The 20,417-nt window shown below is 42.8% G+C and overlaps 3 protein-coding genes across 3 annotated transcripts; all 3 read right to left on the bottom strand.

Moving 5' to 3' along the window:
• Window positions 1-666: 666 nt before the first annotated feature.
• LOC130525885 (perforin-1-like) lies at window positions 667-2,115 on the bottom strand. Its single transcript, XM_057033140.1, has 2 exons — window positions 1,990-2,115; window positions 667-1,303 (listed from the first exon to the last, which is right to left on the bottom strand). Exon 2 carries the CDS (start codon window positions 1,288-1,290, stop codon window positions 904-906), a length of 387 nt encoding a protein of 128 aa, XP_056889120.1. The 5' UTR covers window positions 1,291-1,303; window positions 1,990-2,115; the 3' UTR covers window positions 667-903.
• A 476-nt stretch (window positions 2,116-2,591) lies between these two features.
• On the bottom strand, window positions 2,592-3,399 carry LOC130526190 (uncharacterized). Its single transcript, XM_057033641.1, has 2 exons — window positions 3,251-3,399; window positions 2,592-3,118 (listed from the first exon to the last, which is right to left on the bottom strand). The coding sequence occupies exon 2, from the start codon at window positions 3,103-3,105 to the stop codon at window positions 2,719-2,721; it is 387 nt and encodes a 128-aa protein (XP_056889621.1). The 5' UTR covers window positions 3,106-3,118; window positions 3,251-3,399; the 3' UTR covers window positions 2,592-2,718.
• Window positions 3,400-6,595: 3,196 nt separating this feature from the next.
• On the bottom strand, window positions 6,596-15,223 carry arrdc1a (arrestin domain containing 1a). Its single transcript, XM_057033640.1, has 8 exons — window positions 15,010-15,223; window positions 12,446-12,556; window positions 11,798-11,848; window positions 10,381-10,535; window positions 10,011-10,193; window positions 9,725-9,901; window positions 8,835-9,351; window positions 6,596-7,895 (listed from the first exon to the last, which is right to left on the bottom strand). The coding sequence occupies exons 1-8, from the start codon at window positions 15,125-15,127 to the stop codon at window positions 7,858-7,860; spliced, it is 1,350 nt and encodes a 449-aa protein (XP_056889620.1). The 5' UTR covers window positions 15,128-15,223; the 3' UTR covers window positions 6,596-7,857.
• Between the last annotated feature and the right edge of the window lie 5,194 nt (window positions 15,224-20,417).

Below are 20,417 nucleotides of genomic sequence, written 5' to 3'. Positions count from 1 at the left end.
AAAAAGCTTACAGGTTCGGTCTGTTGCCCCCCCACTTTTGGGTCGCTGCTCTTGTGGCTGAGCGGGTAGGGGCCCTAATTGGATATCCATTTCCACTGCTGTGTGGATGACACCCCCTTTTCCAGTAAACCCTCGTCCCTTACTCACTGTCTGGCTGAATTGTGTATTTTTTAGATAATGTCAAATGTGTAGGAGAACGAGTTAAAAATGTACCCACACACAGTAATGAGAGGCAGCAAGTCAACAAAATAATGAGCTTTTTTAGGGTTTATGTATGTATGTTGTGAGGAAGATTTATCGCATTTTATCCAGCTGTGTGTTAAAGCATTTTGCCTCATTAAAAACAGACGCCACAACCAAAAGTTCCACATAACAAAGTAATAATGTCAGGATGAGTAGAACAGACTCATGTTGATAAAGCAAATCTGCCTCGCACAAAAAATTCAGATGCCAAATGCCCACCATTATATAAGAGCGCATGTTTTAACTATGTGTTAAAACACTGCATAATAACTAAGATTAGATATGATTAAGATGAATCTTCTAATGATACAATGAGAGAAAATAACTCTAACAACATGTATGTGTGCATGCATGCACATTGAAGCCACAATATGAGAGAGAAAGGATTGATATCGAGGGAAAAGTCAAAGCACTAAGTCAGAATTAAATGCTTATCAGATTTATTGAATGAAACTGCCGTTTGTGAGGCCAAGCATATGGCCACAGTCGGTAATAATGGCTTCAGTGCCACGCACATTTTGGAATATTAACCAATAATGTGGGAGATCCTGAACAGATTAATGGACATGTCGACTTTCTTGTACAGCGCTGGGCGTGAGTGCTGCAGGCTATCAGTACCTGTCAGAGTGATGTGAACGTGTGTGAAAATGGATGGAAGGCTCAGTTGAGTGTGTAGGAATAATGGAGGGTGCCTCCTTTCTCCAGGAAGCAGTTGTGGTCATGGGTTCCCCTCTTGACCTGCCTCTGACAGACTCCAAGCAGGTCATCAAAGAGAAAGTCGCTGTCATGTACTTCCAGCCTCAGGACGTCGTTTTCCTGAGTATTGAAGTATTGGAACTCTTCCTCCCACCAGGGGTTTTTGTTGTCATTCCGAACAGATGTTTCACCCAGAGATGCTGAGCCGCAGAACACCTTGACGTAGCCGTCTGTGGTGCCCAGGAGGTTCCCAGGAAGATCAGACGCTCGCAGGTTGAACACTGTAATCTGAGCATGAGCCAAGCTCAGACTGAAGAGGACCAGCACAAGAAGAGGAAGAGTGGAGGCCATGGTGTCACTGGGGCTGCAGAGGAGCATAAATCATTTTCATCTGCCACACAGCCACTGCCTATAAACGTATAAATGGTTTCCTAATTTAAAGAATTTCCAAAAGCTTTAGGCCAGGAAGAGGAGCTCCTCCGACCTGAGTGAGAGTGTGAGCGTATGTAGGTTTGAACAAGACTTTAGTGCACTGAGAGATGTTTCAAAAACACCTCTCGGCCTTTTCTGACCAACTTAATCTAATCCAATTTAATTTTAATCTAATCTAGTAAATAAAGAAACCTTGCTGAATGTTCAGACTTCTTATTTGAACGTTCACTGAGGTTTCTATATTTTAGAGGTATTTTAGCTTACTGAGGAAAATAACTGCAGACCCATAAGAAAATATTAAAATACGATCAAAAATGCCTCAACATCCCCCATATGAATATAGCTGGATCATAAACACAGTTCTAAAAACAGATTAGAGTAAAATAGGCTAAAAGAATATATCAAACTGTAAAACACCTCCTGAAGTCATTTTTTATTTGTGAAGTGAGTCTCCTGTTAATGCAACAAAAGGGTTTCATCTACATGAGTGTAAGATATCACGACCAGAAGTACTGCAAATGTTCATTAGGACCTTATTTCAGTAATTCAGTTCAGCTATGAAATATTAAGAATGATTCCAGTATCCTTTACACAGTGACCATATGAACTTATTCTTACCTGCTGTCTGGAAGCCTTTTTTCTCACGACTCTGCTTTCCACAATCTCATTTGTATTTAAAGGCAACCATCTCATATAAGCTCCGCCCATTTCGCCCCACCAAATACTGCCATTAGCATGATCTGCTAAATTCTGCGTTATGTAACGCCGATGTCTCAGTTGTAGGAAGGATTTAATTTATTAATTAAAGTCAGTAATGTCTGTGATGTTACAGCGGCTTTTGTGAGGTCACACATTAACAGATGGTAAGATGAAGTTTAATCAACTTCAGAACATAATATTAAAACATGTTCATCAAGGAGGAACCATGTGTCTGACATGATAGTTTATTAGTTAGTCTGACGTCTGGTCTGTGTATCATTTATATAGTATTATTGCTCTTTCTACATATCTCTACATTTTTGTAATTTTCTAAAATTTGCATTTACATTTTTTTGTGTGTACATGTCTATAAGTGGGTTTCAGGTTAAGTATTTTACTGTTTCGAGACATTTCAGACAAAAATCAGAAATCAAATGTGGGGAACTGTATGTTGGTTTGTCACACCTGGAGTTCATATTTGATGGTATTGGACTTTAATACGAACGACTAAAGACAAACAGTCTGGTTGTTGCAGCTGTTTATTTCGTACGATCACGTTGTGAAACGAGGAAAAGCAGCTGATGATCAGAGTTACACCGCATGAGGTTTTTAACTGCCAGTGTGCAGGATGGATCAAACACCAGAGGCTCAGTAAAGTGTGTAGGAATAATAGAGGCTGGCACCATCTTCCAGGGAGCATTGGTAGTCATAGGTTCCCTTCTTGAGCTGTCTTGAACAAACGCCCAGCTCATCATCAAAGATGAGGTCGCTGTCAAAGACTTCCAGCCTCAGGATGTCATTTTCCTTAGCACTCAGGTAGGCAAACTCTTCCTCCCACCAGGGGTTGACCTGGTTATGAAGGACAGCCGTCTTACCCAGACTAACTGCCCCGCAGGACACCTTTACATAACCGTCGGAGACACCCAGTGCATCAGAGGGGAGGCCAGTGGCCCGCAGGTTGAACACTCTAAGCCTGGCCTGAGCTGCAGCCAGACTGCACAGGACCAGCAGCAGAAGAGAAAGAGAGGAGGCCATGTTCCACAGGAGGCTGTGGGTGAGAGAAAAACAACTTTACACTCTAAAACACATCCAACAGCATCCATGGCAACAAGAAAGAAACGACTCTGAAATTAAAGAATGGCAGGAATTAGGTCAAAATCAAAAGATACACAGTTCTTACTTGTAACTCTGAAACCTTTCTGCTCATGTTTTCATCCCGTTGCACCTTATTTAAAGGCCCTCGGGTCTCATATCGCTTTGACCTCCCAACTGCACAATCTGCTGCACTCTCAGTGTTATGTAATACAGGGCAGCCGCTCTCTGGAAAACAAGATCGAGCTCACTTCATGACACCAAAGTGGTACAACCAGAACACCACCAAAAACTGAAGTTGTGGTCGTGTGTGTCCCAGTCTTTGAAATGGATGAACATTTATTCAGGAGAGATACATGTTATGAATTACATGGACCCATAATACACTTCTATTCATGCACATTTTTAAAGGGGTTATGATGCATTTAGGATTAATATCAGATGTTCATGCTATGGAAAGGGAGCTCAAATTCATGATTAAACTACAAGTTAAAGGTGAGATTAAAAGTTGCTACAAGCCATGACACCATCATTAATCTGAAACAAGTCAAAATATTCAGACTGTGACCATCATTTTATGGTGATCATCGTGATTCAGGGGTGCAAAATCCAACATATACACTTATTTAATATAAATATGCATGTGGTTTTGCACATATTTCAGTGAATAAGATGAAAAGGACTCTGAGTCTGGTTGTTTGTAGCTGCCTGTTTCTCATATTGACTCCTAAAAACAAGGAAAATCCAAATGCACCAGCAAGAATTCTGGTGGTTGAATCCCCTGAACCACAGTCAGACCACACAGGACCAGCAGCAAAAGAGTCCAGGCCATATTTCCCAGGGAGCTGGGGGTGGGAGAACAAGAAATTAGGAATAAGTTACTAATCCTACAGACAACAGGCGCAATTCCCACGTTTCTACAACTGAACAGTACCACTTGGTCAAGGTTAAACACACAAAAAGACGCAATATTTATAAAATAACAGTTACTCACACATTATCTCAGCATTCAGGTAATGTGAGGCACTATTTTAGGCTTGATTTCTCCTATATAAGTGCAGTTTAATAATATATCGCTAGCAGAGCATTTATTGCTCTTTCTTGACAGTGTTAGTATTTATTTACCTCATGATGCCGAAACATTTATGGTGAAGCTAAAACATTTAAACGGAGCTCAAGTCAGTAGCATTTCTGCATCATTATTGCAGTTATAAACTATAAAAATGACTTCTGTTGCTTAAAGTTGGTCATTCCAAAGCAGCAAAATGTCCCCTTGATGATATTCCTGGATTGAGAGGACATCTGATACAAACTGTATCAGATCGCTTAAAGGTGTTAGAAATGTGTACATCTCTGGCGTCAGACTGATAAGATAGCAGCTGTGAAAGGCCGACATGGATTCAGCTGAAAGGGGCTTAAACATAAAGCAGCTTTCATGTTTGCAAGCAGACAAACGCACAGCTGGTTTCTTCAGGACACTTTCACAAGACGCAGCACACGTCATCACTGTTTTTCTTTTCATACAACTATTCTACCACAGTTGGTCCATCTGTGGTCACAGTTGAGGAAAATGACAGGAGTTTGAAACCTGCGTCGTTTTGGTGGTTGTTGTTAATAAGATTATCCACTGGGGTGGTTTACAGAGCCAGAAAGCTGAAAATGGAGTCAAATATTTATGTTAGTAAGAGAATCAGAATCCATCCTCAATAGCTTTCAAACATTTTAATTAAACTGTCCCACACAAATTAAGAGTAAGTTAGATTTGAACAGGACGGTGATATTGCTGATTTCATCTGGTAAAGAGCTCAGAGTTCTGCTGCTCAAGGTGCTGAGGCAGGGAGAGAATCACTGAATTTAAGAGCTGCATTCCACAATCATCACCTCTTTGTCTAAGATGGATCACAAGTCATAACCTGCTCCGTAGGAACAGACCTTTGATATCAAAACAAACAGAATATTTTAGAATAAAAAGAAGCTTTATTAGTAGCTTTAGTTACCACAAACCATTGTTTCTGTGTAGCAGCGACGTATAAAAAAGAAAAGTCTCTTCTCAGCCCTGGGGGAGATGCTGTGTTTGAGCCTGTCGGAGCTTTCATGACTCTGAGCCGGCCAGAGGGGAGGGTGGTGGTGAACAGGCACTGTCCTGAATAGGTAAGACCTTATAAAGTCTTTGGCCCAGTGAAGAAGACATCTTAGGTAGATCTCATCCTTGTGAGGCAGCAGAGAGCCAACCATCCCCTGAACCATCTTAAGCCGTTTCCTCTCCACTGCTAGACCAGCTTGGGTCAACAAACTAAGCATCCATTCATTAGAACCTTCTCAATGTCCTCAGGAAGAAGAGATGCTGCTGGACTTTTTAAAAGATGTGGTTGGTGTTCAGTCTAGTCCCAGTCCTACGTGGAGGAACCTGGAGCCTGTGACCACCTCTACCTCCTACCTGTTGATGCTTGTGCCTGAGTGCTGTGTGGTCTACACACAAAAGCACGCTTCAGTTACTCGCTGAACTGTTGTTTTCTTACCAAAGACACAGAGGTTTCATGACCAACACCCACATCTTAGTAGAGAGACTCCAGAACCAGAACTTCAATATGAGCAGTCAGCTCATCCTGGACTTTCTCACCAACAGAATTGTGTGTCCAGATTAGCAACTTGTCAGATATCCTCACTACCTCCACAGGCTCCCTGCTGGGCTACATTCTCTCCCAGCTGCTCTTCATCCCATACACCATTGAGTGCAGATGAACACCACCCAAATGCCACCTGGTGAAGTGTTGCTGATGACAGTTGTCCCTCTTGTTCGGGCTCTCTCTGAACCATGGTCCCGCTCTGCAGCACTGTGAGCACCAAGCAGTCTGAGCCATAACTGAGGACATTTCTGTGTTCACCCTAAGCCTAATCCAATAGGACAGATTGAACTTTAGTTTTATATACTGACACTGAGTTAAAAGTACACTTAAATAGGAACAGTGCAATGAAAAACCATAAATGTGAGGAGGATTTTAAAATCTACTCTAAATTTTACAGGGAGCCAGTGTAGAGAAGTCAATAGTGGACTAATGTGATCTCTTGTATCCGAGCAGCTGCATTCTGACTGGCTTGATCAGTGGAACGTTCCCTCCCTTCCATCCCAACACCTTGATCCGGGAGAGTTTAGGAGAGCCTTTCAGAAAACCAGAACTTAGATGACAGAACCTGAAGCTTCTGATCAATACCAGCCAGATGGAGGGGAAGAAAACATCCATCATTACACTACTGAATATGCAGTGTTTGGACAGCAGTATAGTGGAGTGCTACACATTCCTAACCTGGCAACACAAAAGCTCCTTACAGAAGGGGCCAAACGCAGAGACTTTTTTGACTCTGTGGCTGTCTTCATTGTTGGAAATATCTTACACACACAGTACTGTCAGTTTGTACAAACATTTTCATTCAGTGGTTTTCCTGAGTTTTATTGATTCCAACATTTTACAATATTTAATTTGACATCAACCATATGAAGAAAGACTTATATAGTTAGCAAAGAAAAGATAAAGAATATGGTTCATATGTACATTCGTTCTTCATATACCGGTATTCATTTTTCAAAATATATCATGGACAGTTCCACAAACCCTCAAACTCCATGGTGAGTGTGGGTCCCACAAGGACATTAAGGAAAGGAAGAGTGAGCTCCCTTAAATGGATAAATGGACCAGTTACCAGCCTCAGAATCCCAAAATTACCAGCCCATCAGATTAGAGCCTATATAAATGCTTCACAGTGAGAGTTCAGACACGTTTTGATATCAACTGATCAGAGGCTGCCCGAGTCAGGCCTTCACAGTCAAACCACAAAGAAACTACAACAACAAAAAGAGATCAACTTCAGGACAGAAGACCAGTGAGAATCTGGACTTTAGTCTGCCAAGTCCAAATTTGCTATTTTCGCTTCCATCTGCTCCACTCACCTGCAGAAATGGTAAGTGGATGGTTCCTGTCTTTTCAACCCTTAAACACAGAGGAGGATTTGGGATGCTTTGCTTGTGCAACCACGGATCATTTAGTCAAATCTATAAATATGGAAATGGAAATACACTTATGTACAGAGCTTTACAAATGTGTTAGACCGCCCTCTGGTGTCGGCCACCCGCCACTGCAATTTGCCAGCATCGGTGATTACACAATACGTTATTTTTATCTTTAATGCAGAAATATACTTATTATCCATGAGTCTTTAAAATTCACTGTTAAAAATAAACATGTTAAGCACATTTCCCTTTTGATTGGTGGCAAATTTGTTATTTTTACATGATTCCTGACTGCTTAGAGAATTTCAGTGTGTAAGCTGTGGGGTCAGGGCAACAGGTCATAAATACCTCCTAACATTTTTGGTTCACATATATATAAATAAGGACTATTTAGTTACAGTATATTTGCCTAACAATAAAGGTACAATTTTGAGTTTGAACAAACAGATTTTTAAAATATTTGTACTTTGTCGTTTCTACATCTGGTGGTCTAATAAATTTGTTAAGCACTGTATATGTCTTAGTACATACACGTAGGTGTATATATGTGAATATGTTTTTTTTTTTAAATTAGAAAATCAATTAAAAAGAGATCCTCATAAAATGACATCAGATATAAGTTAAGAAGGCACACAAAGCATTTCTGTTCGACAGGTTGCAGCCAGTGAAACGATGCTGCTTCATCCACTTCAGTTGCTGCAGCTCTCATCATAAGAAGGAGGAGCCTCTGTGCACACACACACACACCACACACACACACACACACACACACACACACACACACACACACACACACAACACACACACACACACACACACACACACACACACACACACACACACACACACACACACACACACGGAAGACACTGTTTAGGCACAAACAATAACTACAATCTCCTATGCATGAAATGCCCACAGCCAGGGAGCCCCTGAAGCTGTGGTTGGAGTCATTTCTCTACAGCTCACATCTGCATTAGTGCTGGAATGATGAATTAGAAATTGTAACAGCTATAAAGTAAAAGCTGCAAAATCTAAATAAGATGAAGTGCAGATAATTCTAAATTCTACTTTAAAAAGATAATGAATTTACGATCCACATCTCCCAAATTACCGTCACACCATCTTTATCCACAAAAACACAGAATAAAATGTGAAATCTTATTAAATTTAATAGATAAAATAAAGATAATTATTGTTAATGTTGAAGTTTTTGTGAAAATTGTACAAACAAGAACATTTGAAAACATCAAATGTCAAACAGACTGACAGTCAGTAAAGCAGCCAGTCTTGTTTCTATATTCGTGCATAAACTTATATAAGACTTGTGGATTCATATGGGAATTTAATGAAGATGTGTTTCAGCATTTTGAAACTGCAGCAGAAATCGAAATTAAATAAGACTCCTAACGCACATAAAATGCTATTATTAAAGATAAATCAAATGACAATCACAATAAAAATTATTGCACAACACCGTGGTCATTCTCACAATCCATCAGTCTTATCATCAGTTGGTAAAAATTATGTTTTTTCTTTTTAAAAAGCTTTTTTACCCACTGCAAAGTCTGAGATAGTCATATATTTAATAAATTGATTTTACAATAGTTAATGCTGGGACTGGAGGAGATGAGCTTTGAATGCCAGTAAGCTTATGAGAACTGACCTTGTGGACTGCTGACTGCACTGTAGCGTGGAGGAGGGACGGGGGTCGAGCTTGCTCCGTCTGTGATGTGAGGCGCTGAGGCACTGAACATACTGGAGGGAGTGATGGAACCGCTGGGGTTGTTGGGGAAAACAAGGCCTGGCACATAGCTGAAAGCACTGGGCGACACCAGCTGGGACTGGCGCTTGTTGGGGAAGCGTTCGTCAAATGGAGGCCCGCCCTCTGCCCCATTTTGGTACTCAGCTGGAGGAGCGCTGGGGCAAGTATGGGAGGACAACCTGACACGGGGTAGAGGCCGTGGGAATGGTAGTATGGGGGTAGGTTCAGGAGGGCATGTGGGGGTACAGCTAGAGCTGGTTATGTCTGGAGTGGGAAGAGAAGGCAATGGTTCCCCAGATGAAGCAGACGAAGGGACCAAAGGAGCTGCTTTGCTGGAAGGCTGGAGTTTTTTGTCCAAGGACACATTTCCAATGTGAATCGGCAAAGTCAACTGGACATCTGGGAATTTTAGACTGACCTGATAATCAAAAGACATGAATATGTTAGGATTTAACAGTGGATTGAGAATTTATACATAACATTTATGCTACAGCTATGACATTACATCAGAATTACAATGATCACTTGCTGAAAAGGGTAGATATATTTCTATGGCTGCTCTATAAACAGACACTTGAAATTAATAATAGCATGAATGGAAGAAATGAAACAAGCTTCATATGCTTACAACAAAAACCTGGTAAAAGACATTCAGTCTTACTGGCTGAAGCACTTAGCCAGTACTGACCTCCATAATTAAGAATGTCCATCAACATAACGGTTAAAAATGAAAGCTGCCAGCACTTAATGGTCATCAGCATGAGTAAACAGCGTGACAGAGGAGCTCTTACTTTGACATAATAGTCAATCTTGATGAGCTCACATCCAGCAAGAGATGATTGAGGAAGAGGAGGAACAATGATCTGCTCTTTCCACTCCACCTCCTTCCCAGGCTTCACTACACCTCCTTCCACCTCTGCTATTGTCCTGATATCATGGACGGGCTTCTTTAGCCCATAGCTCACTTGCTAGAAATTGGATAATGAAATGGGAACAAGTCATTTACAACATTTTTAAATTGCATTAATTGGATAGCAAGAAAGCAGATGCAGGGATTCTGTGTTTGAGTGTTCTCACCTGCACCAGGCTGGCTGCCATGTGGCCTGTAGACTTCCCAGATTGGTTGGAGATGTTGGCCATCACCTGGATAATCTGTCCTGGTGTGTAACCCTTCATGTCAGTTTGGGCCTTCAGCACCACGGTACCCGATTTCATCAGCATGTAGGTGAATTCTTTGGTCACCGCAGATGAGGACTTTCCCTGCATGGAGATCATAGATTTATCAACTCTGTCCTGCATTTATAATCAACAATATATTCATTTATAATGGAGGTTTTTTATATTTAAAATCTAGATGGGGTTTTAACATAGCAGCAGGGAATAAAGAGTTTTTAGGCATGTTGAAGATCATCCCAGGCGAGAAGTGTGAAACAACTTCATAACTCACCCAAATGTCTGGCAGCTCATTCAGGTTGAGAAGGTTGAGCAGGTAGAAAAATTTCTCTGTGTTGTAGTCTGTGACAAACCGCGGCGTGTCGATAATCGCTCTCACTCTGTAAATGATCCGACCGTATTTGCCTTCAAAAGATGTGGGACACGAGGCTGTGGAAACATTGCCAATAGAGAATGGTTTTATTCCTGAAGAAAGGATGCAGATTACCGGGCCTGTATTGATGCAGATGCTCAGAATCCTTAATCCTTAGAGCTTAATGTTTTTTCACCTTATGAGCTCTTTTAAGGCCTAAGATGCTTTGTTTGGGAATAACCTTTTTCTAAACTTCTGGAAAAATCTCAGAAAAACCTTAAAATTTTAAGAATACCAAGCCTTTCTTATGACCTCACCAAAAGACTGAATGGAAACAAAAGAAACTACAAAGACCAATTGTCATGCAACCCAGATAAAACTACTTCCTGTGTTGAAATCAGACATCACTTCCTCTACAGTTAAAAGTTGTGTCATTATTTTGGAGCAAAACTGCTTTTTTTGTGTTGGCATTATGTACATCAATAAAAGAAATTGACTTATTGCCATGTGTAAATATACATAATATTTAGGTTAACTGCTAAAAATGTGTTTAATAAATTAGAAGTTAATCTTATTATTCACTATAATGCTGCCAAAGCTAATAATTGTATTTATGTTATTTGTACACCTTCTATGAATTGGTTTCATTCCAGTCAATTTGCTGAGTGATGATAGATGATAGTTCATTTTCCTTTGGTCATTGGTCACATAACCCTCTTTACTTCAGAAAATGCTCCTCCTCTGTCTGCTCTCATGGCATCTGCTCTGTGCTGCTGGCACCATGCTGGGGGGTTGTCCTGCTAACGGTCTCTCATTTGCATCTGTTTCTATCCTATTTGCACAACAGCTGATTCACAATCCACACTGAGTTGACTAACATGGGCTATGTTAACACATCTGGAGATCATTTGCAGACAGGAATCGTCCTTATCTTGTGAGATTCTCGGTATTTTGTGGCATTTGGTTTGCAGAAATCTCCAGTGAGCAACAGTTCTCTGCCCAAAAATGCCTTGTTGATGCCAGAGGTTAAAGGGAAATGGCGACTCTTCCAGGGTGTACCCCACCTTCTTCCCAAAGGGAGATGGGATGGGCTCCAGCTGCAATCTGCGGCAAATGCCATGTCATTTTGAACCATTAAAAAGAGGAATGTTTCCAGCAGCTTTTTCCATCTAATCAATTAAAATTTATGGCCCTTCTGAACGGAGAGGCGCTGCCTCGCACATACCTGGTGAGGGGTACCTAATGAACTGGCCAGGACATGCTAGAACATGTCTCCATGTAATCAAAAAAAGAACTAACTTACACCAGAACTAATACAATTCTTAATTTATGACTGTACCTGGTAGGAGAAACTTGAAGGGGAAAACATGTTTTCCTTGTTTCAGCGTTCCTGTACAGGATGGAGAATGCACATCACATCAGTCAGACAAAACAAAAACATGTCAGTCTCAAAGCAGAAGTGTAAATAATATTAAATCCTCTAAGTATGTGTTTCACTCTGTCAGTCCTAACTCACAGCAGTGAGTTTGATCACATGATTTATCGTGTAGAAGCTACATTCCAGCTCTACTGCTTCACGCTTCCTCTCACAATACTGACGGGTGGGAAGACAGGGATCAATCACTCTACCATGATTGAAACATTTTGGAGGATGAAGCGATATTATGTACACGTATATATGTATACGTTTATCCTCAAGTGCACCATGAACTGGTGGAAATACAGTTTTAATGGCAAATGCCACACTTGACAGACTGTTCATTATTGCCAAACTGGATCTGACACTGGCCGAATCATTGACATATAACTTTAATGTGTTGCAATACGTGTGCAGCTGGTGTTTAAAGAATTTAACCTGATCGCTCCTACAAATAGACCCACAGATCAGGGTGATTTACCTTGGTGTGGTTCGTGGTTCATAGGTGTACTAAGTGAAGGTGACTTTTGAAATCAACAGTTTAGCTCTTGAGTAGCACCAGTAGCATACCTTTATCAGCCACAGAGATGGTGCTGTTAAAGTACTGCTCCTCCACATTCCAGGATGTGTCATTTACCTTATTAGTGACACCACAGAAACCACAGCAGTTTATTTTGATGGCTGCAGAGTGAACAAAAAAGACATTCAAACAAAAGAGATATTCATTTCTTTTCTGGACACACTGGAACACTGGGGTGGGGAGGGGGCGTAGAGGAAACACATTCCATTCAGCAGGATCTTTCAAATGTAACACTTGTCTTCACCCTCAGATATTTGTATTCTTCTCATATGCAACAAATCATTGCTGAGCACCTGCGCTGAAGGTTAAGCCCATCCAGGGAGAAGAGGAAGAATTACATAGAATTTAAAAAATCAAAGCAGAGCAAAAAGACTCTAAATACAAGGACAGAACACAAACAAAATACACCTTTTTAAAGTGTATTTTCCCACTCATATACACATCAAATATAATCATTTGTACATACTGTATGCGGCATTAATTTAGCATTCTCATGGTTCCAACAATGAGAATTCCACCCCCCACCCCCCCACCCCCACATTGCAAAGGTATGACCCATGTCCCCACAGTTACCCCAACCTCACCCAGGCCGGTTTGATTTAATCAGTCAGCGTAAACGAGTACAAACATTAGCAAGAGCCTTCAATGCTGCTGCACTGATCTGGATTGATACCGATACTGGGGGTCAACTATTGACTTTTCTGACATTGATCATGTTAATGTTGGTCAAATTATCTTGATCATGATCATAAATGGGACTGTGTTTCCTCCATTATAGAAGTACAACAGGAACAATGGAACAGAAACTCTGGCAGAAGACTTTTTCACTGTAAGAGAAGTTCCAAGCGAACACAATTATAAGCACATGACATTCCTACATATGCTCATATGTTTTCATAGAATTCCATTGACCATTCCCATTTCTACTGGCTGTCTTGATGGGAAGTGTGAGTTCAAATTTCCCAAGAAGGAATTATCGATCAATATAAAGTAGTTTGCTCACTCTGCAGGAGAAGATTTCATGTCAACAAAGCACTCCCATCTTAAAGTTCCACCCCAATGCGAAGCTATATTAACTGGACGTTCTTGTGCCAACTCTTTGAAGTGGTGAAGAGCCTTCATGAGTCCATACTGGAACTGCTGGTTTGCCACTCCTACAACCACCATACTGTGTGAGGGACTGTTCTGTTGGTGGTTAGTTTCACTGATAACAATTCGGTCTGTCTTAGCAGCTAGCTTAACAATAAGTAGGCCACATTACTATGATAATGACAATATCTAGAAAGATAATTATAGCAAATGGTTAGGCTTGTTTCAGTTATATGTTGATAACTGAACACGTATCTGTTTTTGACTTATAAATAAAACACATAGGGCCATTGTTTTCACTGTAATTATGATGAATTCCATTCATCATATTTAGTTTCCAGTCTTAGTCTACTTTACATTCCAAGGAGGGTCTGTAAAAAAATCTTGTTTTTTACCAAAATCTCACATTTGATGCAAGAAAATCCTAATCTGCATTGATGTATTAACACAAATGAAGGGGGACAGAATGTTCAACTGTAATTATGGTTAAAAAAAAACAACCTTTTTTTCATCCTCAGTTTTGTCAATTGGGATTTTAATTACGTGGCAACATTCATCCCACAAATACAAGTGATTGTTTTTATCATTTGACTACCCTCAAACAAAAAAAACTTTGCTATCCGAACAAACTGCTGCATCAAACAAATGCATGAGCTCTGATCGTGCGATGTGCTGGTACATCCACAGCAATAAACAGTCCCTGTAGATTAGTCCCTGGGCCTCCAGACCAGGTTACAAAGCTATTTAATAATAATAATAATAATAATAATAATAATAATAATAACAGTTTTGTTCAAACCAACACAGAACGTGGACCTCTCTTTGATCAGATCATCCACACCTAATAAATGAAAGATATAACCCCATAAATAGCCTGATATATTTGCTAGAAGATATTTGTTTGGCTGTAATTTGTGTTGGTCAAAAGAAAATAGAATCCATTGTATATGATACGATATCATAGTATATAATCCTCCATCCTCCAAACCACAACTTTTTAACTTTTGATAGTCTATTTACTCACTGTTTCAGATGAAAGTTAACATTTGTCCTGCTGTTGTGCTTTTTTTTTTTGATTAGCTTTTAATGTTCCACCTAACGTTTTGTCAAAAATCTTCTAAACCATTCAGTATTTGTCAATTAGAACTACCACTGTGCTTTACAAAACCCCTCACTTTAGCCACATTTAAGCGAATACTTTAACCAAAGTCAGGCCTTTTTCCAGCGCTGGTGCTGCTAAAAATAGCACGAATAATAACAACAATCTACCAAACAGATCCCACTGAATCTGTAAGAATACTGTACAAATTAACGGGGAGCTGCAGAAAAATCTAAGACTTTCATTAAGACCAATTTATGAAACCACTTAAATCCGCTGAAGTCCACGCAAATTTAAGTGACGCTCTTTTAGTGGAGCCTACTTCCTTGTTGGGAGCCGTGATCCACCAGGTGAGCAGGTTCTTACCTTTACACAGCATAGAGCTGCTCAGGTCCACCTTCACGCTACCGGTGACAGGCTCACCTGAGCTGTACATCGTCTTGTTTTGGTCGAATAAAATTTCAAACGTCTGAAGTTTCCCCATTCTGGCCTCGATTACCTGGACAATGACAACCTGCGCGGCTCAGTTACGAACATTTGATGCTTCCACGCCTGTGCGCTCTGACGTCACAGACCCCGCCCGACAATGACGTTAAATCAAGACCGTTTTTTTAAAAACTCAGATGTCGATCAGTTATCAAATGACGAAAGGAGAATTTAAAATAAAAATCACCGACAGAAATACAGCATTGGAAAAATGATTGTGAAATACTTTGGAAAATATGGCGCAATACAATAAGGTGCAGGGGCGTGTCTGACCCACTTTTACAAAGATTTGTTTTAAAAATCTATTTAGTTTTAAAGCTCGTCTCCAAAAAGGTGGAAAAAAGTTGACTCCGTAGTTGTTTCAAAAAGTTATAATGACAAAATAAGGCAACGCAACACTCCAAAGGTATGACCCGTGTTCTAACACTGACTCCACCCGCCCCCAGGCCGGTTTGACTGCTCAGTCAACACAAACACGTGACGTCATACATATTCGCAAAAATCAGCCATTAACTTTGCTGCCCCAAGTCACTCTTTTTCTATATGTTATCTAATTTGTTTCTAAGCCAGTGTGTGTGTGTGTGTGTGTGTGTGTGTGTGTGTGTGTGTGTGTGTGTACGTGTTTGTGTGTGTACCACATTTACAGCGTGGTAACCCTGGTTCCCTATCATGGGGGCCACTGACAGCCCATAAAATAATACACAGGTGACATTTAACAGGTGGCAGAAACCAGCATACAATAAAATGAGATACGAATCACACTGGAAGATACAACACAACCAAAAATCAGGCTTCGGCCGAGGTACCTCCCCCAGAAAACACATAACAAAGAAACTGATTAAATTTTTAAATAAATGAAAACAGCAGCTAATACTAAATATATGTGCGAATAATAAAGTGGAGTAATCAGTGTGTCCATCATCATGCAGTCTTGAAACTGAAAAGGTTTGGTCCAGCTCTTCTTCCATCAGCTGTGTTGAAACACTGAATCATGAATTCAGGATGGAGGCTTGTCTCTTGAGAGGACAGTGGCCTGCCAACTGGATGTGACCTGTTCCCACATTATAGGGTTGGCAGCACATCTGTTCAGCAAACGGTTGGTTGGCGAGCAGATCAAACAGTTTGATTCTTGTGCCGAGGAACGCTACATAATACAGTTTCAGGCCTGTAAATACCAACATGGCAGAACTAGTGTGATGAATCAAATCCTCTTTTACTGAAATTTTATATTTAATAGCTCCGTTGAAATGGCAAAATCCTCAACAAAGAGCCTCTTTAGGACTTGGCCAAAGACAAGTTCATCTCGTCTGTCCCTCTTTGGGTTCAGCTCTCCAGCCATAATATGCAGACTGTGAAGGAACATTAAACCATGGATGAGGAGAGGAAATCTCTGTTGAGGCCACCTCATAGAGCTCCTTCAACTCAATATGCTGCATTACATCCACTTGGAAATGTGAACTATTGTACTTTTAAAGATGAAGAGGATAAAGGTTTTTTTTGTAAGGCTTAGGATTTTTTTACAGGCAGGAAGTGCGGGCTGCACTCGCCAACGGTAAGCACCTCATCTGTAAAACCTGGTTCATATTTTTTGTCAAACACTCCTCTCCTATGGCAAACTTGTTTTCTCTGTACATGGCCTTCACGTAATGGAAATCCTTTGTTATATGGGGCCAAAGCCACAGAGGTCTGCTTTTCTGCCCCCCATCCTTCACTGGGCTGTACAATCTGTCTACCCTATCGTAACGTCCAGCGTGTGCAGATTAAAGTTGGCCTTTCTCATAGCCATTTACTGGAGACCTTTTCCGAGTGAAATTTTCTTTATATATGCACTCTTGGGGCCGCACTTCGCCTTTTGTTATGGACAGTATTTAAATAAGTAAGAGAAAACAATATCAAGTTCTTACACCCCCCCCCCCCCCACACACACACACACACCCAGTCCCACCCTTTTCCCGTGACTAATTTACATTTGACACCCGGGTGACTCTGAGGCATGGGTCTCCATGTTGTAAGTGCCTTACCGTGGCTGCTCGGTGGAGATGTTTCAGCCTCCACGGTGGAGCAGTGAGGGGTTGGCAGTCCAAAGGAGATGTTTCAGGGCAGGTGGGGCACTTTTCAAACCCCGGGGAGGCCTCTCACCACTCTCGCTGACCAGAGATATTTCTTCTTGGTGAATTGTCACTGGAGGGTGAATTTGGGATGGAAGATGGAATTGTCCATCAGCTACGTGGGCTCCAGAATATCTCTAAAGTTTTATTTTCAGGTCTATTTAGCACCACGTGCTAAGGTAATTAGGCTATGCTTTACTTACTGGAATAAGGACTATCAGGCTTTGCTCTGGTTTATCTACAGAGACCTTAAAAACTATGAGAAACACTATTAAATGAAAAGACATTTTGAAAAAAGGTAATTGAAACAAACTATCAGGGGACTTGTCTGTGAAGGTTCTCAGTCATCCAGGTCAGGTTATTTCTGGTAGTTGTATAATAGTAACTGGACTGTTGAGCTTCTTGAAGATGTTTCACCTCTCACGAGGCTTCACCAGTTATAACTGACTGTTTCGGAGTTCCAGGCACACTTCAGGAGCCATTAACACATTTGGAGCTTCAGTCACCTGGTTGTTGGTTGCTTCACCCCTCCTGCTGGTTGCTGAAACTTCCCTTGGTACAATGGGGTTCGTTGGTAGCCATGTGTGAACGGCCTCTTCTCCTCCTGGGGAGGTTTATCAACACTGTAAACAAACTCTTTACAATGCCCCACTCCTCCACTCCTGGTGGTCGCAGACATGTGACAGAGGCGTAGGGAGCTGCAGAGACAATACCAGCGGCTCCCACCGGCCACCACCAGCTCACCGCCGTTTTATATATAGAATATGACCATATTGAGTTCATTTCTGTTCATGCATCTACAACGTCCTCAAAATTTTTTGTTTTGTTTTGTTTTCTGCCGATCCGGGTCGCGGGGGCAGCAGCTTCAGGAGGGATGCCCAGACAGCCCTCTCCCCGGCCACTTCCATCAGCTCTTCCGGGGGAACCCCCAGCCGCTCCTGAGCCAGGCGAGAGATGTAATCTCTCCACCTAGTCCTGGGCCCGCATTGTTCCTCCTCGATCAGAGGTTCGACTATCAGTCTAATCCTCTTTTCCAGCACCCTGGCATAGACTTTCCCAGGGAGGCTGAGAAGTGTGATCCCCTTATAGTTGGAACACACCCTCTGGTCCCCACTCTTAAAAATAGGGACCACCACGCCGGTCTGTCAGTCCAAGGGCACTGCCCCCGATGTCCACACAATGTTGCAGAGGCGTGTCAACCAGGACAGCCCTACAACATCCAGAGCCTTAAGATACCCCGGGTGGATCTCATCCGCTCCCGGAGCTCTGCTGCCGGGCAGCTGTTTCACTACCTCGGCAACTTCCGCTCCGGAAATTGGATGGTCCACCTCCTGGTCATCCGACTCTGTTCCACCTTGAGGATACGTGTTGGTAGGATAGAGGAGCTCTTGGAAGTATTCCTTCCACCGCTGGATAATTTCCCCAGGAGACGTCAGCAGCTCCCCACGCACACCTAACACGGTGTGGGCGAGTTGGCGCCTGCTGCCCCTAAGGCGCTGGACAGTTTGCCAAAATCTTCTCGGAGCAGACTGAAAGTCTTCCTCCATAGCCTCACCGAACTCCTCCCACGCCCGAGGTTTTGCCTCCGTGACTGTCGCGGCTGCAACCTGCTTAGCCAACCTGTACCGGTCAGCTGCTTCCAGAGACCCACAGACCAGCCATGACCTGTAGGCCTCTTTCTTCAGCTTGACGGCTTCCCTCACCTCTGGTGTCCACCATCGGGTACGGGGATTATCACCACGACCAGCACCAGCGGCCTTGCAGCCACAGCTCGCAACAGCCGCCTCGACAATGGCGAAGCGGAACATGGCCCATTCAGACTCAATGTCCCCTACCGCCCTCGGAACACGATCAAAGCTCTGTTGGAGATGGGAGTTGAAGACCAGCCTGACGGGTTCCTCCACCAAGCGTTCCCAACAGACCCTCACTAAGCGTTTGGGCCTGCCAGGTCCGCGCGGTGGCTTCCACCTGATCCAACTCACCACCAGGTAGTGATCAGTTGACAGCTCTGCTCCTCTCTTCACCCGAGTGTCCAAAACATATGGCCGCAGATCAGCTGACACGACTATAAAGTCAATCATTGACCTATGGCCCAGGCTGTCATGTGCCATGAGGACCGATGAACAACCTTATGTTCGAACATGGTGTTAGTTATGGCCAAACTGCGACTAGCACAGAAGTCCACTAATTGAACACCACTCTGGTTCTGATCGGGCAGACCGTTCCTCCCAATCACGCCTTTCCAGGTCACGCTGACGTTGCCCACGTGAGCGTTGAAGTCTCCAGCAGCACGACCCAGTTGGGACACTGTCCAGTGTCCGTCCTAGATCCTCCAAAAAGGGTGGGTACTCTGAACTATTGTTTGGTGCATACGCACAAACAACCGTCAGAACCCGTTCCCCGACCCGAAGGCGCAGGGAAGCAACCCTTTCGCTCGACCGCAAGAACCTCAACGTCAAACTAGAGAGTCTGGGGGCAAGCAAAAAGCCCACCCCCGCTCTCTGTCTCTCACCCTGGGCAACTCCAGCGTAGAAGAGTGTCCAACCCCCCTCAAGGACTTAGGTTCCTGAGCCGACGCTATGCGTGGAGGTGAGGCCGACCATATCTAGTCGGTAGCGCTCAACCTCCCGCACAAGCTCCAGCTCTTTCCCCGCCAGAGAGGTGACGTTCCATGTTCCAAAAATCAATTTCCATAACCGAGGATCGGACCGCCAAGGCCCCCGCCTTGGTCCGCCGCCCAATCCACACTGCACCGGACCCTTCATGCTCCTCCTGCGGGTGGTGGGTCCACTGGAGACGGGAGTGTCCACATGGCTGGTTCGGGCTGGGCCCGGCCGGGGCCGATGGACGTAGGCCTGGCCACCAGGCGCTCGCCATCGAGCCCCAGCCCCAGGCCTGGCTCCAGGGTGGGGCCCCGGTAACCCTCAGGGCCGAGTACGCGGCTTCCCTTTTAGATGTTCCATGATGGGTCTTGAACCATTCTTTGTCTGACCCTTCATCTAGGACCAATCTGCCTTGGGAGACCCTACCAGGGGCAAACTGCTCCGGACAGCATAGCTCCGAGGCTCATTAGGGTATGCAAACTCCTCCACCATAATAAGGTGATGGTTCACGGAGGAGGTCCTCAAAAGATCTGACGGTAAAAAAATGTTTCAATGAGATATTCAAAGATTAAAGTCT

The sequence above is a fragment of the Takifugu flavidus genome, chromosome 5, assembly GCF_003711565.1.
Source record: "Takifugu flavidus isolate HTHZ2018 chromosome 5, ASM371156v2, whole genome shotgun sequence".
NCBI classification, from domain to species: Eukaryota; Metazoa; Chordata; class Actinopteri; order Tetraodontiformes; family Tetraodontidae; genus Takifugu; species Takifugu flavidus.
Note: the sequence above shows the minus strand (reverse complement) of the source record. Positions and strands in the feature narration are given on the sequence as shown.

What these genes read in the sequence shown, in the direction of transcription:
- LOC130525885 (XM_057033140.1), bottom strand. Translation starts at nt 1,290, where the DNA reads ATGGCCTCCACTCTTCCTCTTCTTGTGCTGGTCCTCTTCAGTCTGAGC.
- LOC130526190 (XM_057033641.1), bottom strand. Translation starts at nt 3,105, where the DNA reads ATGGCCTCCTCTCTTTCTCTTCTGCTGCTGGTCCTGTGCAGTCTGGCT.
- arrdc1a (XM_057033640.1), bottom strand. Translation starts at nt 15,127, where the DNA reads ATGGGGAAACTTCAGACGTTTGAAATTTTATTCGACCAAAACAAGACG. An exon ending in CATCTCTGTGGCTGATAAAG is followed by an intron (nt 11,849 to 12,445) that starts GTATGCTACTGG and finishes CATCCTGTACAG; the next exon opens with GAACGCTGAAACAAGGAAAA. An exon ending in TGCAGTCAGCAGTCCACAAG is followed by an intron (nt 7,896 to 8,834) that starts GTCAGTTCTCAT and finishes GTGTGTGCACAG; the next exon opens with AGGCTCCTCCTTCTTATGAT.